The sequence below is a fragment of the Oncorhynchus nerka genome, linkage group LG6, assembly GCF_034236695.1.
Source record: "Oncorhynchus nerka isolate Pitt River linkage group LG6, Oner_Uvic_2.0, whole genome shotgun sequence".
Taxonomy (NCBI): domain Eukaryota; kingdom Metazoa; phylum Chordata; class Actinopteri; order Salmoniformes; family Salmonidae; genus Oncorhynchus; species Oncorhynchus nerka.
In genome coordinates this window covers 22,529,858-22,547,651 of record NC_088401.1, presented here as the reverse complement: position 1 = coordinate 22,547,651, position 17,794 = coordinate 22,529,858, and the positions used below count along the sequence as shown (strand labels likewise).

The 17,794-nt window shown below is 40.0% G+C and overlaps 1 protein-coding gene across 2 annotated transcripts in view; it reads right to left on the bottom strand.

Annotated features, from left to right (window-relative positions):
• LOC115130182 (melanoma receptor tyrosine-protein kinase-like) overlaps window positions 1-15,575 on the bottom strand; it is a 50,946-nt gene extending 35,371 nt beyond the window's left edge. Inside the window, exons 1-2 of one of the 2 annotated variants that reach the window (XM_065019384.1) lie at window positions 15,345-15,433; window positions 12,513-14,757 (exon numbers count right to left, since the gene is read on the bottom strand). Coding sequence is in view for 1 of the 2 variants with exons in the window: in XM_029661043.2 (XP_029516903.1) it covers window positions 15,345-15,423 (79 nt within the window). In the remaining variant the exon portion in view is untranslated. Of the gene's footprint in view, window positions 1-12,512; window positions 14,758-15,344 lie in introns of both variants that reach the window. The other variant, XM_029661043.2, reaches the window with a different exon arrangement.
• Between the last annotated feature and the right edge of the window lie 2,219 nt (window positions 15,576-17,794).

The window sequence follows — 17,794 nt, the reverse complement described above, 5'->3', positions numbered from 1 at the left end:
TGATGCAGATTTTAAATGAATAACTGCGACTCTGCTGGGTCTGTCTTCCTAGGCTTCACAGCATATCCCCCCTTTACCTTGGGAAAGCTGATTATGTATCACATCATTCCTGCTGTGGCGGTTGCCTGGGAAGCTGTGCAGAAAGAGTAGTTGAAAGACAAAAGGAGATGGAAAATAATAATACCATCCTCCTCCTACTCATCATGACACAAGCTACATCCACTGTAAGACAACAACCCATACATTAGAATGGCAAAATATAATTTTCAAGGGTCAATTACAAAAACGATACACATCGCAACTCCTTTTGTGGACAACATTCCTTCGTACCAGCTGTGTGCTGGCTAGTTCTCAGACTCGATGTAGGGGGCTACAGGCTGGTAGAACAACAACCATATAGTGACTATCAGGTGTGTTACAGAAAATATACCGTTCACAAGTCAAAGCAGCCACAGTTGAGTTATCTAACGATCCCTAAAAAATGTTGTCTACCGTGTCAGACTCATCAAACTGATACATTAATTATGGTCAGCGTTTGCTAGATCCACTGTCAATTATGGTTGAGCATCCGTCTTCAGGATTAGCTTCCTGGCAAGACCCATTGAATGTTCTCCCCAATTTGATAAAGCAATTTCACTCGAAATGTGCACTGCTCACGCGTGACATGATCGTAATTTTGATGCAGCCTGTCCACCCAAAATGAAAAGCAGCCACTGCTGTCAGATGTCTTCATTCATAGGAAAATAGTGTAGGGTTCATTTTACATTATGGCATGCAGTCACAAGACAGTGTGCTTTTGCCGGCGTTCTGGTTAAGTAGCTTGTTAGCTAACTGTCACGCCACAGATGAAAGGTTACCAGTATCTTCGGTCGTATGTCCTGCTTGAGCTACTGTGGCTGGTTTAAGGTTTGTAAACAAAGCCAAAGCAAAGCATAGGTGCATGTGATGACAGTTTTAAGGCCTTATATTTAAATGACTTACGATAATAAGACATTACCATTGCTGTACTACATTTCTGGCTTTATTTTTTTTAAATATATTTTTTAAATTAGATTTATTTCACCTTTATTTAACCTGGTAGGCTAGTTGAGAACAAGTAACAACTGCAACCTGGCCAAGATAAAGCAAAGCAGTTCAACACATACAACAACGCAGTTACACATGGAATAAACAAACATACAGTGAATAATACAGTAGAAAAAGTCTATATACAGTGTGTGCATATGAGGTAAGATAAGGGAGTTAAGGCGATAAATAGGCCATGGTGGCGAAGTAATTACAATATAGCAATTAAACACTGGAATGGTAAATGTGCAGAAGATGAATGTGCAAGTAGAGATACTGGGGTGCAAAGGAGCAAGATAAATAAATAACAGTATGGGGATGAGGTAGTTGGATGGGCTATTTACAGATGGGCTAGGTACAGGTTCAGTGATCTGTGAGCTGCTCTGACAGCTGGTGCTTAAAGCTAGTGAGGGAGATATGTGTCTCCAGCTACAGTGATTTCTGCAGTTCGTTCCAGTCACTGGCAGCAGAGAACTGGAAGGAAAGGCGGCCAAAGGAGGACTTGGCTTTAGGGGGGCACCCGTGAGATATACCTGCTGGAGCACGTGCCACGGGTGGATGCTGCTATGGTGACCAGTGAGCAGGGACAAGGCGGGGCTTGACCTAGCAGAGACTTGTAGATGACCTGGAGCCAGTGGGTTTGGCGACAAGTATGAAGCGAGGGCCAGCCAACGAGAGCGTACAGGTCGCAGTGGTGGGTAGTATATGGGGCTTTGGTGACAAAACGGATGAGACTGTGATAGACTGCATCCAATTTGTTGAGTAGAGTGTTGGAGGCTATTTTGTAAATTACATCGCCGAAGTCAAGGATTGGTAGGATGGTCAGTTTTACGAGGGTATGTTTGGCAGCATGAGTGAAGGATGCTTTGTTGCGAAATAGGAAGCCGATTCTAGATTTAATTTTGGATTGGAGATGTTTAATGTGAGTCTGGAAGGAGAGTTTACAGTCTAACCAGACACCTAGGTATTTGTAGTTGTCCACATATTGCATTTAGTTTTCATTGCATTTAAGAGCAGTTGGAAGCCACGGAAGGAGAGTTGTATGGCATTGAAGCTTGTCTGCAGGTTAGTTAACACAGTGTCCAAAGAAGGGCCAGAAGTATACAGAATTATGTCGTCTGCGAAGAGGTGGATCAGAGAATCACCATCAGCAAAAGCGACATCATTGAGGGATACAGAGAAGAGAGTCTGCCCGAGAAGACAACAGGCCCTCCGATTTGCCACATTGAACTCTATCAGACAAGTAGTTGGTGAACCAGGCGAGGCAATTATTCGAGAAATACAGTGGGGCAAAAAAGTATTTAGTCAGCCACCAATTGTGCAAGTTCTCCCACTTAAAAAGATGAGAGAGGCCTGTAATTTTCATCATAGGTACACTTCAACTATGACAGACAAAATTTGGAGAAAAGAAATCCAGAAAATCACATTGTAGAATTTTTTATGAATTTATTTGCAAATTATGGTGGAAAATAAGTATTTGGTCATCTACAAACAAGCAAGATTTCTGGCTCTCACAGACCTGTAAATTCTTCTTTAAGAGGCTCCTCTGTCCTCCACTTGTTACCTGTATTAATGGCACCTGTTTGAACTTGTTAACAGTATAATAGACACCTGTCCACAACCTCAAACAGTCACACTCCAAACTCCACTATGGCCAAGACCAAAGAGCTGTCAAAGGACACCAGAAACAAAATTGTAGACCTGCACCAGGCTGGGAAGACTGAATCTGCAATAGGTAAGCAGCTTGGTTTGAAAAAATCAACTGTTGGAGCAATTATTAGGAAATGGAAGACATACAAGACCACTGATAGTCTCCCTCGATCTGGGGCTCCATGCAAGATCTCACCCGTGAGGTCAAAATGATCACAAGAACGGTGAGCAAAAATCCCAGAACCACACGGGGGGACCTAGTGAATGACATGCAGAGAGCTGGGACCAAAGTAACAAAGCCTACCATCAGTAACACACTACGCCGCCAGGGACTCAAATCCTGCAGTGCCAGACATGTCCCCCTGCTTAAGCCAGTACATGTCCAGGCCCGTCTGAAGTTTTCTAGAGAGCATTTGGATGATCCAGAAGAAGATTGGGAGAATGTCATATGGTCAGATGAAACCAAAATATAACTTTTTGGTAAAAACTCAACTCGTCGTGTTTGGAGGACAAAGAATGCTGAGTTGCATCCAAAGAACATACCTACTGTGAAGCATGGGGGTGGAAACATCATGCTTTGCGGCTGTTTTTCTGCAAAGGGACCAGGACGACTGATTCGCGTAAAGGAAAGAATGAATGGGGCCATGTATCGTGAGATTTTGAGTGAAAACCTCCTTCCATCAGCAAGGGCATTGAAGATGAAACGTGGCTGGGTCTTTCAGCATGACAATGATCCCAAGCACACCGCCCGGGCAACGAAGGAGTGGCTTCGTAAGAAGCATTTCAAGGTCCTGGAGTGGCCTAGCCAGTCTCCAGATCTCAACCCCATAGAAAATCTTTGGAGGGAGTTGAAAGTCCGTGTTGCCCAGCAACAGCCCCAAAACATCACTGCTCTAGAGGAGATCTGCATGGAGGAATGGGCCAAAATACCAGCAACAGTGTGTGAAAACCTTGTGAAGACTTACAGAAAAGGGTATATAACAAAGTATTGAGATAAACTTTTGTTATTGACCAAATACTTATTTTCCACCATTATTTGCAAATAAAATTCATTAAAAATCCTACTGTGATTTTCTAGATTTTTTTTCTCATTTTGTCTGTCATAGTTTAAGTGTACCTATGATGAAAATTACAGGCCTCTCTCGTCTTTTTAAGTGGGAGAACTTGCACAATTGGTGGCTGACTAAATACTTTTTTGCCCCACTGTAAAGGCTGTTGAGTCTGCCGATAAGAATGTGGTGATTGACAGTCGAAAGCCTTGGCCAGGTTGATGAATACGGCTGCACAGTATTGTCTCTTATCGATGGCGGTTATGATATCGTTTAGGACCTTGAGCGTGGCTGAGGTGTACCCATGACTGAAACCAGATTGCATAGCGGAGAAGGTGCGGTGGGATTCGAAATGGTCGGTAATCTGTTTGTTAACTTGGCTTTCGAAGACCTTAGAAAGGCAGGGTAGGATAGATATAGGTCTGTAGCAGTTAGGGTCTAGAGTGTCTCCCCCCTTTGAAGAGCGGGATGAGCGCGGCTGCTTCCCAATCTTTGGGAATCTCAAATTATACGAAAGAGAGGTTGAACAGGCTAGTAAATAGGGGTTGCAACAATTTCGGCAGATCATTTTAATAATAGAGGGTCCAGGTTGTCTAGCCCGGTAGATTTGTAGGGGTCCAGATTTTGCAGCTCTTTCAGAACATCAGCTATCTGATTTGGGTGAAGGAGAAATGGGGAGGCTTGGGCGAGTTGCTGTGAGGTGTGCAGGGCTGTTGACCGGGGTAGGGGTAGCCAGGTGGAAAGCATGGCCAGCTGTAGAAAAATGCTTCTTGAAATTCTCAATTATAGTGTATTTATCGGTGGTGACAGTGTTTCCTAGTCTCAGTGCAGTGGGTAGCTGGGAGGAGGTGCTCTTATTTTCCATGGACTTTACAGTGTCCCAGAACCTTTTTTAGTTTGTGCTACAGGATGCAAATTTCTGCTTGAAAACATTAGCCTTAGCTTTCCTAACTGCTTGTGTATACTGGTTACCTAACATCCCTGAAAAGTTGCATATCTCGGGGGATATTTTATGCTAATGCTGCATTGTGAACCTGGATGACAGGTTATGGAGCAATTGCTGATGCAACTGGCCAGTGCCTTCAGAAAGTATTTACACCCCTTGACTTTTTCCACATTTTGTTGTGTTACAGCCTGAATTTAAAAATGATTGCATTTAGATTTGTTTGTCACTGACATACACACAATACCTCTTAATGTCAAAGTCGAGCTTTGTTTTCAGACATTTTTACAAATGAATTAAAAATGAAAAGTATTCAACCCCTTTGTTATGGCAAGCCTAAATAAGTTCAGGAGTAAAAATGTGCTTAACAAGCCAAATAATCAGTTGCATGGAATCTGTGTGCTGTAATAGCGTTTAACATCATTTTTGAATGATTATCTCATCTCTGTACCCCACACATACAATTATCTCAAATCAAATGATTGTATTTGGCGCAGGTGACAAATAAAGATGGATTTGATATCTGTAAGGTCCTTCAGTCAAGCAGTACATTTCAAACACAGTTTAAACCACAAAGACTAGGGAGGTTTTCCAATGCCTCGCAAAGAAGGGCACCTATTGGGTAAACATAACAAAGCAATACATTGAATATTCCTTTGAGCATGCTGAAGTTATTCATTAAACTTTGGCTGGTGTATCAATACACCCAGTCACTGCAAAGATAAGTACATCCTTCCCAACTCAAGTTGCCAGAGAGGAAGGAACGCTCAGGGATTTCACCATGAGGCAAATAGTGACTTTAAAACAGTTACAGACTTTAATGGCTGTGATAGAAGAAAACTGAGGATGGATCAACAACATTGTAAATACTCCACAATACTACTCTAATTGACAGAGTGAAAAGATGGAAAGCCTGTACAGAATACAAGTATACATCCTGTTTGCATTAAGGCACTAAAGTAATACTGCAAAAATGTGCCAAAGCAATTCACTTTTTTGCAATTCACTTTTTGTCCTGAATACAAAGTGTCTCTTCATATTTTCAAGCATAGTGGTGGCTGCATCATGTCATGGGTATGCTTGTAATTGTTAAGAACTGGGGAGTTTTTCAGGATAAAAAAAAGAGCTAAGCACAGGCAAAATCCAAGAGGAAAACCTGGTTCATTCTTCTTTCCACCAGACACTGGGAGATTAATTCACCTTTCACCAGGTCAATAACCTAAATCACAAGGCCAAATCTACACTGGAGTAGCTTACCAAGAAGACAGTGAATGTTCCTGAGTGGCTGAGTTACAGTTTTGACTTAAATCTACTTGAAAATCTATGGCAAGACCTGATTATGATTGTCTAGCAATGATCAACAACCAATGTGACAGAGCTTGAATAATCTTTGAAAGAGTAATGTGCAAATGTTGCACAATCCAGGTGTGGAAAGCTCTTAGAGACTTACCCAGAATGACTCACAGCTGTAACCACTGCCAAAGTATCCACTCAGGGTTGTGAATACTTACGTAAATGAGATATTTCTGTATTTCAATAAATCATTTTTAGTAAATTTGGAAAAACTTCTAAAAACATGTTTCCACATTGTCATTATGGGCTATTGTGTGTAAAAGTGTAAAAGTGCCCACCACTTTTTTTTTATACATTTTGAATTCAGCCTGTAACACAACAAAATGTGGAATAAGTCAGGGGTATGAATGCTTTCTGAAGACACTGTAACTATATGTAGTATGTGTGTAGGATCTTAATTTGAGACAGTTTGCTAGAGCAGGAAAATAATCATGCAGCAACAGGAAATGTGAATTATTATGGGAATTATAATTAATGGCCATTTTTGTAGGGGTTAATACATTTTTTGTAAGGGAAACAAGTCGGTGGAAATTACAAACTTCAGAAGCCTTTTTAAACCTCAAATATACACTACAAGTTTTACATTTCCTGCATTGCATGAAAGTTCTTCTGCAACAGGGTGATCAAATTAAGATCCTACATCTGTATGTATTAAAGTGAGCCTATTCCATTGGTGGTAGACACTTATTACGAGGAAAGCGCATGATAGCCATTAGCCACCCCTCATTAACTCAATAATAGAGTTAATGTGCATTCCATCTCTACAACATTCTTCTACTATAACAGGGTTTCCTGATCCTTGGGTATTACTGACTGTGACCGGTCAGCTGACACCAATTTAATCAGTTCCCAAGTGCTAATCTTACTGAAGTTTAATCGGTGGGTATTCTAAGCTGAAAAGGGCAGATAGCTTGTATGTGTCTGGCACAATAAAGTAAAGGGGTAACACTGTCAATCACAGCTTAAGTATTTGACAGACAAGTATTTCTGATGCAGTGTGCACAGTGCAGGAAGGTTGTTGTAGGGATAAGTGTTTTAGCATAAACCAATCACATTGAGGCACTAATATACTGTAGATATGCTGTGGGCTGATAACTCTAACCGTATCCCCCTTGATTCTTGCTAATGAAAAGCGTGAAAATCTCAGCGGTAGGCAGGAGGCTGCATTTGGAGCAGCAGAAGCACATGGTTCAGATAATTGGCCAACATATTTATCCCCAGTGTTCCCCTCTCAAGGCCAGAGAACTTGGACTTTCTGTTGTTTACCCTTTTCCAAATGACCGGCGATCCTGTTCTCTGTGCTTTGCCGTTTAACCCTAAGCACTCTCTCTCTCTCTCTCTTTCTCTCTCTCTCTCGCTCTTTTTCCAGTCCCCCCCACCACACACATCCAGTAAGTCATATTTCATCCTGTCATCCTTTTGACTCTACTCTACTCTCTCTATCTCTCTCACCCCCCCTCTAGTCGACGCTTTTCTCTCATTAATGTGTCCACTGTGGGAACGTGGTATCATCAAGAATAGAGGGCGTTACCAATTCTGAATCTCTTTCTAGAGTTTTACCGTCTGTAGAATTGTGGGGTTTTGCTTGACTAGCTTGGGTGCTAGTCTGTTTTGGCTTTAGCTAACTAGTCATTGTCTTGCCTTGGCATGCATGAACACACACGAACGTTGGTCATTTCCTGCAAGAGGAGGCAACTTGGCACTTGTTTGCACATCCCTCACCTCAAGTGTGGGTCATCATTCACAATCAATAAGTGTCAAAAAACAAAGCATCAGCATTGGTGTCTCTGCTCTAAATCTCTACAGCCAGACCCTACGATGGATAACACATGTACATCAGCAACTTGGCATATCACTTTAGAATGCAGAACATCACTTTGTGTGCATTTGCGGGAGTCCGACATATGTCGGTCAAACAAACCTTTTTGGGTGGGAAATCGATAGGTTTGCTAGGGACGAATCAATGAGATTTACAGGAAATTATTAACATTGACGCCCACCACTTAGTGTCGCAAGTGCATTATCGATCCTGATGTAGAGCAGCCATTCAAAAGTGTTTGTCCTGTCCTCCCACATCAAGCATGAGTCAAGTGACCCATCTATCACTTGTTATGTACACTATGTCTTGTTTAACAAACGCCTGGTATTTCGACATTAGGATGTGCTCTATGGCAGATAAAGGATGTTTGAGTTGGGATTCATTTATTGATCTGGAAATTACACTAGACCTCACTGAAAACCAGACCCTAGTTAAAAAAAGTTGAAATCCGTCAAAAATGAACATTGAACTGAGCCAGAGGCAGGTAACCCTGATGTTTCAACATGTCATGGCAATGAGGATAAAAAAAAAACAAACAAGCCTTGTTTGTCAAAGCAGGGAGGAAGATTCAAATTGAGGAAAGAAAAATCAACATAATTGTTTAGACCTTCAAACATATTACCCACTTGGCACAGATGTCAATTCAACGTCTATTCCACATTGGTTCAACGACATTACGTGGAAACAATGTTGATTCAACCAGTGTGTGCCCAGTGGGTAGAGACGTTAGAGACATATTAGAGACGTAATATATAGTCATGTCACACATCCAGTAAGTCTCACAACTGGATTCACTCTGTCACATATTCATTGTCATATATTTCATCCTGCCATTCTTTTGACTCTATTTTGGATGAATATCCTGTCCTTTGTGAATTAGAAGGTGTGGTACACTACGTGATAACAATCTTAGATCCAGATGAATTCGAAGCATTGGGTCTAGGTGGAATCTTTCACCCCCAAAAAATGCCATCTGCAATCTGACACCTGAGCTGAAACAACAGGAGGAGTTGTCACTCTGAAAGAATAGGAGAAGGGCTTTTTAGCTTCTTATCTCAATAGGATCACGAAAATTCTTCTCTCCCAGGTGAATGTCTCGCATTCCATCACCATGACTGACTGGTCTGAAAACTTTACATATGAAAAGAACACCACATAGGAAGAATCAACCCAGTGACAGGAAGTTGTTTTTTCAGCCCCCAATCCGGAATTACGCAACCCTTGGACTCGAGAATATCAGATAAGGTCTCCCTGTCTCTCACAGCGTATGTAGCGAGAGACAATAATATTATTCACTGAGCAGTCCCCCTTTAGGTCCAAGAATGTTGCCAAGAAAGACAGAAATGTGTAACAGCAGTTTTATATTGAATTTGAGCAAATTACATTAAGGCTGCTTTAAATTAGAGAGTGCAGTTAACAAGGAGGAGGCACATATGTAGTATCTATAGAAACACTGAAGTGCCTCAGATGAAATAAAATAGCATAATGGTTTGTTTGTCAGTGTGTTTTCTAAGGGTTATTGGAGAGTAAACGTTGCGGTCATTGCTTAAAATTCACATGACTTATATTATATCTAAAAAAGGGCCATATATTGAAAGTGTGTTGGCGTATATCTGATTTAAACCTGTTTTGACACTGATAGGACTCAGACAACTTGAAGAGAACAACTGTCTAGCACCAGGTTTGAGATAGTATACTCGAAACTCAAGAGAGGATCTCTACTCCAGCGGTGGCCAACACTTCCTGGAGAGCTACTGGATAGGCAGGTTATTGATCCAGCCCTGCCCTAACACACCAGTGTCAGCTCTTTATCGAGACCTAAAGAGCAGCTGATTAGTAAAAATCAGGAGTGTAGGGAAGGTCTGGAACAAAAGCCTGCACACCCAGCAGCTCTCCAGGAGGAGGGTTGACCACTCCTGTTCTACTTCAACACACCAATTGCTGTAGTTATTACTGGACATAAGGACAACATGAAAAAAAAGTGAATCTAAGCCTGACCATGGTCTCTTGTAACAGTTTATTTACAGCTATTTATCCTGGGATTTGGTGGAATCTTTTCCAGCCAAAACTAATCTAGCCTGGTCTGTCCCATAAATTACTTTTATGATTTGTTAAATGAAAATAAGGGGATTAAGCCCAGGGGGAAAACACAAATCTGTTAGTCTGCTCATGTAAAAATAGATACTTTTCACGCCCTGACCTTAGAGTGCCGTTTTATTTCTCTATTTGGTTAGGTCAGGGTGTGATGTGGGGTGGGCATTCTATGTTTTGTTTTCTATGTTTCTTTATTTCTATGTTTTGGCCGGGTATGGTTCTCAATCAGGGACTGCTGTCTATCGTTGCCTCTGATTGGGAATCATACTTTGGTAGCCCTTTTTCCCTCCTTCAGGGTGGGTAGTTAACTTTGTTTGTGGTATTTTGTCCTGTAAGCTTCACGGTTGTTTTCTCCTTTGTTGTTTTGTTGGCGTCATTTTTATAATAAAAGGAAAATGTACGTTCACCACGCTGCACCTTCGTCCACTTCTTTCAATGACCGTGACAATACTAGAGACTTAGTCATTTCCATGTAAAAGGACCCATGAGCACTAACATGTGAAGTTCACAGGATCATGTAAAAATGGTTGTCGAATGAAAGTGACAATATATATATTTTTTAATTAAGGCATATTTATATTTTCAACCATTTCCCATCACAAAAATTAGGAATAAGCAAAGGCTTTGATTTCTGGTCAAACATATGGAAAATGTTTTTTTAAAAGGTATTAGAAACACATCAAAAAACAATACTTGAAAAATCCCTGCCAACTAATTTCATCATGTACTTTTTGATATTTTTTTCTGCCTTCTGTAAGTTTTTCAGAAACATTGCATTCTGCCTTGAAATTCCTTTACCTAATGAGGGACGATAATGAATGTTCACAGATGTAACAAGTAAAGGTAGACCTATCAATTAGTTACACTCAACTGTATATACTGTTCTCTACTGTACTGTATTGTAAAGGCAATGTGTCATGTCATAGCTGACACCATTGTTTCTGCAGACATCATTGAATCTTAATTCAGAACAGATATTTAACATTGTTTTCAGAAAACATGGGCACATAAAATACAGATTTATTTTTTTTACTCAACTTTGCATCTTCACATTTCTTCCAGTAAATGTGTTTTTGTAAAACAAAATGTGTAAATTGTTAAAAGTAGTCCTTGTGTATAGAGTAGTGTGGTTTGCTAAACTTTGAAATCAATGGTTTTTGTTTGGCATACTTTTTAAGTGAAATTCCATTACCTTGAATTGCCAAAGTGTTTGCACCAACCAACAAGTTTGCACTTGTTTTTGTTAAGTTGGGAATAAAAGACACAGAAAAAAGCTCAATCATAAAACTCTTAATTTAAACTTGACCTTGCATTAAACCGTCTTTCACCCTTGTTTTATCTTTATGTTCATTAAAAAAAAGTATTCCCTCATATACTTGCCAAAAATTTGCAGAATTTTTTAAGTTCATTGCAATTCAACCAACAGAGCAGCCGTGATTTGTGAGATATGATGTTATTGGACTAACACCAATAAGTGTTACAGAGTAGACACAAGTGACCTCCCCCTGGGTGATATAATTGGATATTCAGGCCTAAAATCAATGGAGCATTATTTCCTCTCCACACACTCAATAACAGATGATGCCTAAATGGCTAACAAGTGCTGTATTGACATTGTTCTTGAATCATATGTGGCATCACGTGTCAAATGTTAAAGTGTTCAAATTGATTTCTAATTCATTTCTAGCAAATACTGATTTATGGTTAATTCTCAAAAGGTTCGATTTCGCATAGTGAAAACGGTATTGTGAAAACAGCAATGAGAAACTAGCCCTCCTTGGTTGGAGAGGACATATAATTTGGGGAATAGACGATTTATGCTTGAGAGGCCAGCATTTTGACAGACTCTGGAGCCAAATGCCAAGGCTGGACAGTGTCCTTGTCGTACCATAGACATAGCTGATTAGAACTAATGCCGTAGACACAGCCACGGAGCTATTTAGGCAGATTAGTAAAATATATGCTAAACAACACTAAATCAACAAAATCCAAGTCATGATAGAAGAGAAACAAATCTCAAAGTTATTTGTTTACCAGCTTGGATGCTGCTCACTTTAGTGTCATATAAGGCCATATATCAGGAACTTCTTGTTGTAACACCTGGTGGAAGGTGGTTTAAGGTTCCACAAGTCAAACGGACACTGTGTTCTTTAGACAGGGGTCTAAAGAACATATAACAGATTGAACAACTAAAAAGGTAGTAAAGGCATAGTCTGGTCATCCAAGCAACTGAACATGTTTCCAAAATCAGAATAATTGTGATATCAAAACAAAACATTCCAAATATTCAATCACTTCCAAGAAACGGGGAGGTGTTTGACATTTGACCAACTTCTTTTCAATGTACATTGATACTTCCTTTTAACATTTGAAACAGAGGCGTTCCAGGTAGGGTTAGAGTGCACAGGTTGATGGGTAAAACACTCTCACAAATGGAGCCGAGGGAAATTCCGCCCAGAACTTGACTCCACATGTTTCGAGAAAGAAAGAAATGTTTCCATTTCTCAAATAGATTGCTTCCGTTAAAAATGTGTGTTACCTTTGTGTTGGTTTGCTGTTGTAGTTCTTCCCCACTACACCAAGTGAGACCTTTTAGTGAGCATTCATTTAGCAGACACTCTTAATGGGTAAGGGCCAGATGAGCCTTGTGCGGCTGACTGGTTTGACTGTTTTTACAACACATGCAGTCTGTTAGAGGCCACAGGCAGGGTATCACTAGGTAAACTCACAGGGTCCACAGTGGCAAATGCTTTAGTTGTCCTCTGTCAACAGATTCTCAAAGAGGAAAACGTGCCAGAGGCTAAAACACAGGGCTGGTCATTAGACTGATGCCACAAATTGAGTTTGAAGGACTTATCATGCACACCTAACCTTTATTTTTTTATAGATTTTTTTAACCTTTATTTAACTAGGCAAGTCGTTTAAGAACAAATTCTTATTTTCAATGACGGCCTAGGAGCAGTGGGTTAACTGCTTTGTTCAGGGGCAGAACAACAGATTTGTACCTTGGCAGCTCAGGGATTCAAACTTGCAACCTTCCGGTTACTAGTCCAACGCTCTAACCTAGGCTACCCTGCTACCCTAACCAGTCCTATAAGTGCCTAGTGGAGTGAAGGTCAGTGCTACTTTTCAGGACAATAAATCTGTTTCATTTCCCTCTTTTGCTTTTCTCTGCATTGAAAGAGGACACCATTCACTGAGAGTATCATCTCAATGCTAAGGCTATCTGGCAAGGTCTATTAATATCCATGAACAATAATAATAATACCTTGGCATCTCTTCAGCTAAGTATGTCAAACCAGGAATAACATGCTTCCAGAAAATGGGAGCCGAAAAAGCTTTCTACTCAAATGCATTGAAATAATATGTAACAGCTGCACAACAAAACACAACCCATGATGGACCCTTGACACAATAAAATTACCCTGAAATGCAGACGGCTGCAATTGACAACCTGGCAAGAGCTTTAGAGAACAATAGCTTCCATTGAATCAAAACAGCAGCAAACATCACTGAACCACTGTCATATGAGAAGGTCATTACATTCACCAATTTGAGATGGGTCTTCCAATCAAATTAGCTATTTACTTGCATGAAATAATTGCGTTCATTGTATCAAGAACCTTGTTACGTTGTTATTAACACTCAGTTATTTAATTCTTTAAGACATTGAGGATCACAATTATACTGATAAACCAATGATACTTGTTATTTGCAGTGCTAATTCCATATGTATTTTTAGAAGTCTGTGTAATAGTGGAAACAGAGGGAACATGTCTAAGAAGTCAATGATGACAAATGAATTCAATTCAAACAATGTACTGAAGAGGAACACTAATTGCCATAGACACAAACCAGGATAATTGGGGTGTGAGACTTAAGCAAGGGTCCTTCCAGGAGCTACCGTTTGTTCAAGCTGTTGTGTGAGGCCAGTCAAAGAAAAGGAACAGTCAGCTATTCTTACTCAAAGATGAATAATAACTAAATTATTGTCTCTTATGATGATGTCTGTTAATTACAGAAACAAAATATAAGAAAATCATGTCAGCATTGTATAGCTCAATTTACATCCATTTTAGTAGGCTACCCAAAAAGAAAAAATCATTCTTCATCATAAATTATGAAAAATGTCAGACTTTATAGTGGCTCACTGTAGAAGGTAGTGAATGAAAAAAGGGAATAGACATTGTAACCACCAATTCCATTTCACCTACATCTAATATGACTGAATTCATCTGGCAAGCAGAACATGTTCTTTCCTCTAAATCACAGTTTATAAAGGAAACGACTGCTAAATATGTCTAATATTATAATGTTTTAACCAGAGACACTGTCTATCTCTCTGACTGCACTTAAAAATCAAGAAATGTAGAGCAGAATGAAATAGATACCAGAATTGTCCATCCATTTTGGTTAGAATGGAAATGTGTACCTGGCTTTTGCCCAACAACCCCAGACAAATGCCTAACCAGATCAGACACTTCCACAATCTGCTAACAATCTGGTGTGTTTTCAAACTAGCGGGAGTCCCAGACAACTAGCACTCTGGCCAGATCAGAGGGTCTCCTACTGCAGGTGGTTGTCCACAGAGGAGCCAGGGGGACAAGGGGCAGTCCCTGCTCCATGGGGGACCCCGTCTGTCATCACCACCATCTGGACTGGAGACCCACTTTGGCACAACCCAGGACCAGATTTGGTCTCCTCTTTCCCAGTGGTGGCTAATGTGCCAAGACAGTTTAGACATGGAACAGGCAATGGACAGTCTCAAAGCAGTTCTGGAACGCCTGTGGGTTAATTAGGTACAAATAAACTATAGACTATTGCATTTAATTTGAAGTTTGATGTGTAATGTTTCATGTGTAAGGAGTGATGATGCAGCTTTAGTTTAGGCCTATAGTCATAGTGTTTCTGTTCAGAAAATGAAAAGTATTATTTTGGTTAGAAATAGCCTTAAAACTAACGCAGTGACAGGGACAAACATTGCAGAGCTCTATGTATATATATATAAGTCCTTAAGCAGGTGTTCAGAAAAGTAGGCTAAATAGCTCTCAAGTGTAGGCTATTAATTTGCATTTTTTTAAAGTTTAAAGTTGATATACGTTTGTCTACTGATCAATAGAGATAAATATTATTGAAATCATGTGACACGTCTTCGGAATTAAGCTACATGATGTGGATGTCTCCTTTAAAAAAAATGTTTGGCAGACTTTTCCCCCGACCAATAAACAGGTTACAGTGTTATATCCAGTAGAAGAAGCATTGTCATTTAGAATTCCGTGTCAAACATTCCGTTTAAGTAGCCTAGGCTAACCTAGTACTAATTCCCACATTTTACCAAATTCCCCACAAGCAAAGTCGGTCTCACACCTACCTTTCTTGTGCGCTGTCAGTGTCACGCAGCAGCCCATGCAGAACAAGGCAGCAATAACTATTCCAGTTTCAGGTCGCATTGTTTCCAAAATGTGTTATATTCAATGAAATTAGAGAAGAAATGTATCCATAGTCTTGGGAGAACCCCTTTATGTGATGTATCTACCCCCACTTTACGTCCAGGGGAGGTAAGAGGTGTAGTCTATTTGGGTGGGACTTCGTTGAACTGGCACTCTCTCTTTTCCCGGTGATTGGTCCTCTTCCGTCTCTAGTATCGCAGTCAGAGCAACTTTCAATTGTTTTGACGTCATTTGGAAGGAGTATAGTTCGAAAGCAAAGCAGTCAAGTGCAAAGTTATATCAAGCATGGTCTTTCACAAGCATAGGCCATTGGATACGTTATCTCAAATAGGTCTATCCCTGGCTGAAATAACATTTTATTAGGTTGATATGTTCATATTGCAAGTAGGATACATGCCTAGGATTCTTATTGCAAGCTATTGTCTAAACAGGGGTGTATTCAACCTAGGGTTTTGAATTACATAGGCTACCTACAGTAGAAAAGAGGATAATATCTTCTTTCTATTTTCAACTTTATTTCTCAACTCCTAATATTGCGAAAATTGCACTCATTAGAGATAATTACACTCCCTGAAGCAGAGTATGTGAGCTCCCACTCATCGCTCCACGTCTTTGCTCACCGGTCCAGTGCTCAACCTCCTTTCCCCACTCCACTAAAAATCGCTTTGAGTGCTCATAGAAAAAATTAACTGCTGCTCCAAATTCGTTCCATAAATTTTTTGTTTAAGAGATCATATAACAAACACCCTTCTACCTTTGTGTCTATGTAACATTTGGTTTGGAAGTAGGTTATCGTAAGAAACGTCAACATTTCAACATGTCATAGGCTATTAAACAAGGACCTACCTGATGATATGTGGCCACTGTGTTTAAAAACAACTTGCTTTTTGTCTAATCTATTGATGATCAGATAATTCAGTTGTAACGGGCTCTGTTGCACTAAGGGGCGCGATGCCCCACACAAATCTAAGCGGGCACAAAGTATGTGAAAATGGCAGCGGGGTGGGCCGGAGGGGGGATATGCCCCATCTGGAAGTTGGAGAATTTAGCACTTTTCAAACACCAAACTGCTTTTTCCTGCGAACATTGAGCTTTTTTTGGGCATATCCAAGCATACCTCTTGAGCTGTCTGTATCCTCCTGACTGGCGTTTTTTTTTTTTAAAGAAACTAGATATGCTTCTCTGCATCTCTGCTAAAATCTGGGTAAAATATTTAAAGGAATGTGAGTCTTATTCAGTACATTTAGCAATTGCTTGCATTTCTGAAGTCTACCAACCTAGCTACTCTAACTTGACTGATAGCCTGAAAATGCTTGGTAGCTAGTTATAAAGTTGGGAGATTGGGAAACTGGCTGAGCTAAAGCCAACTTCATAAAAATTGCTACAGATGTAGGATCTTAATTTGATTGCCCAGTTGCAGGAGAACTTTCCTGCAATACAGGACATTTTTAACTTGTAGTGTATTTGAGGTTTAAAAAGGCTTCTGAAGTTTGTAATTTCCACATTCAAATTACAGACTATTTTCCCTTACGAAAAATGTATCAACCCCTACAAAAATATCAATTCATTCGATTCCAAATAATAATTGACATTTCCATCTGTAGGTGGTTAGTAGTATAGGGTTTGGGGTTTTCGGGAAAATTTGACCAGGAAGATTTTAATTTTCCAGACATTTGAAAAGTTTACCGGACATCCCTCAAATCCGACTTGGCGCAGTCGGCGCCATCAATAAATGAGTGACGTTGACCAAATGAGCCACATGTACATGTCCTTAAAAACAGCCTATAACAAACTACAAAAATACTATTCCTTGTGTTTTGATGTGTAGTATACGCAAAACTTTATAGTCAATTATTTTTTAAATTGTTTTTCCTAAAACAATATTCGTCCACCTCACGGTTCAGCTGTCGGTGATTTGAGCACTAAATGCATGAGGGCATTGCATGCAAAGGCCTAAAGGCTTTGGAGTCCACTGTATGATATTCATGTAAAAAAAAAATATATATATATATAAGGAAGAGAAGATTAGGCCCAGTTGCAGAGAGAAATCGAGAGAGATAGAGATATGCCAGTGGCATGCCATGACACCAACATACATTTCTTTATGTCAGATGGCTACTGCGTCTGCTATGCGGATATAGCCGTACAGGAGGCTAATTCGTAAATTATCTGAATATTTTGGATAAAGATAAGCATTATTTTGTTATATTATAGGATTAACTCTGGTAGGCCTGAAACATTCTTTCTCACCTCAAGTTCATCTGTCAGTTGGAGCACCAGTGAGCACAGCCTTCATAGGCCTGTTTACGAATTTGTTATATCTGGAGTACTTCTCCTGTCCTATTCGGTGTCCTGTGTGAATTTAAGTGTG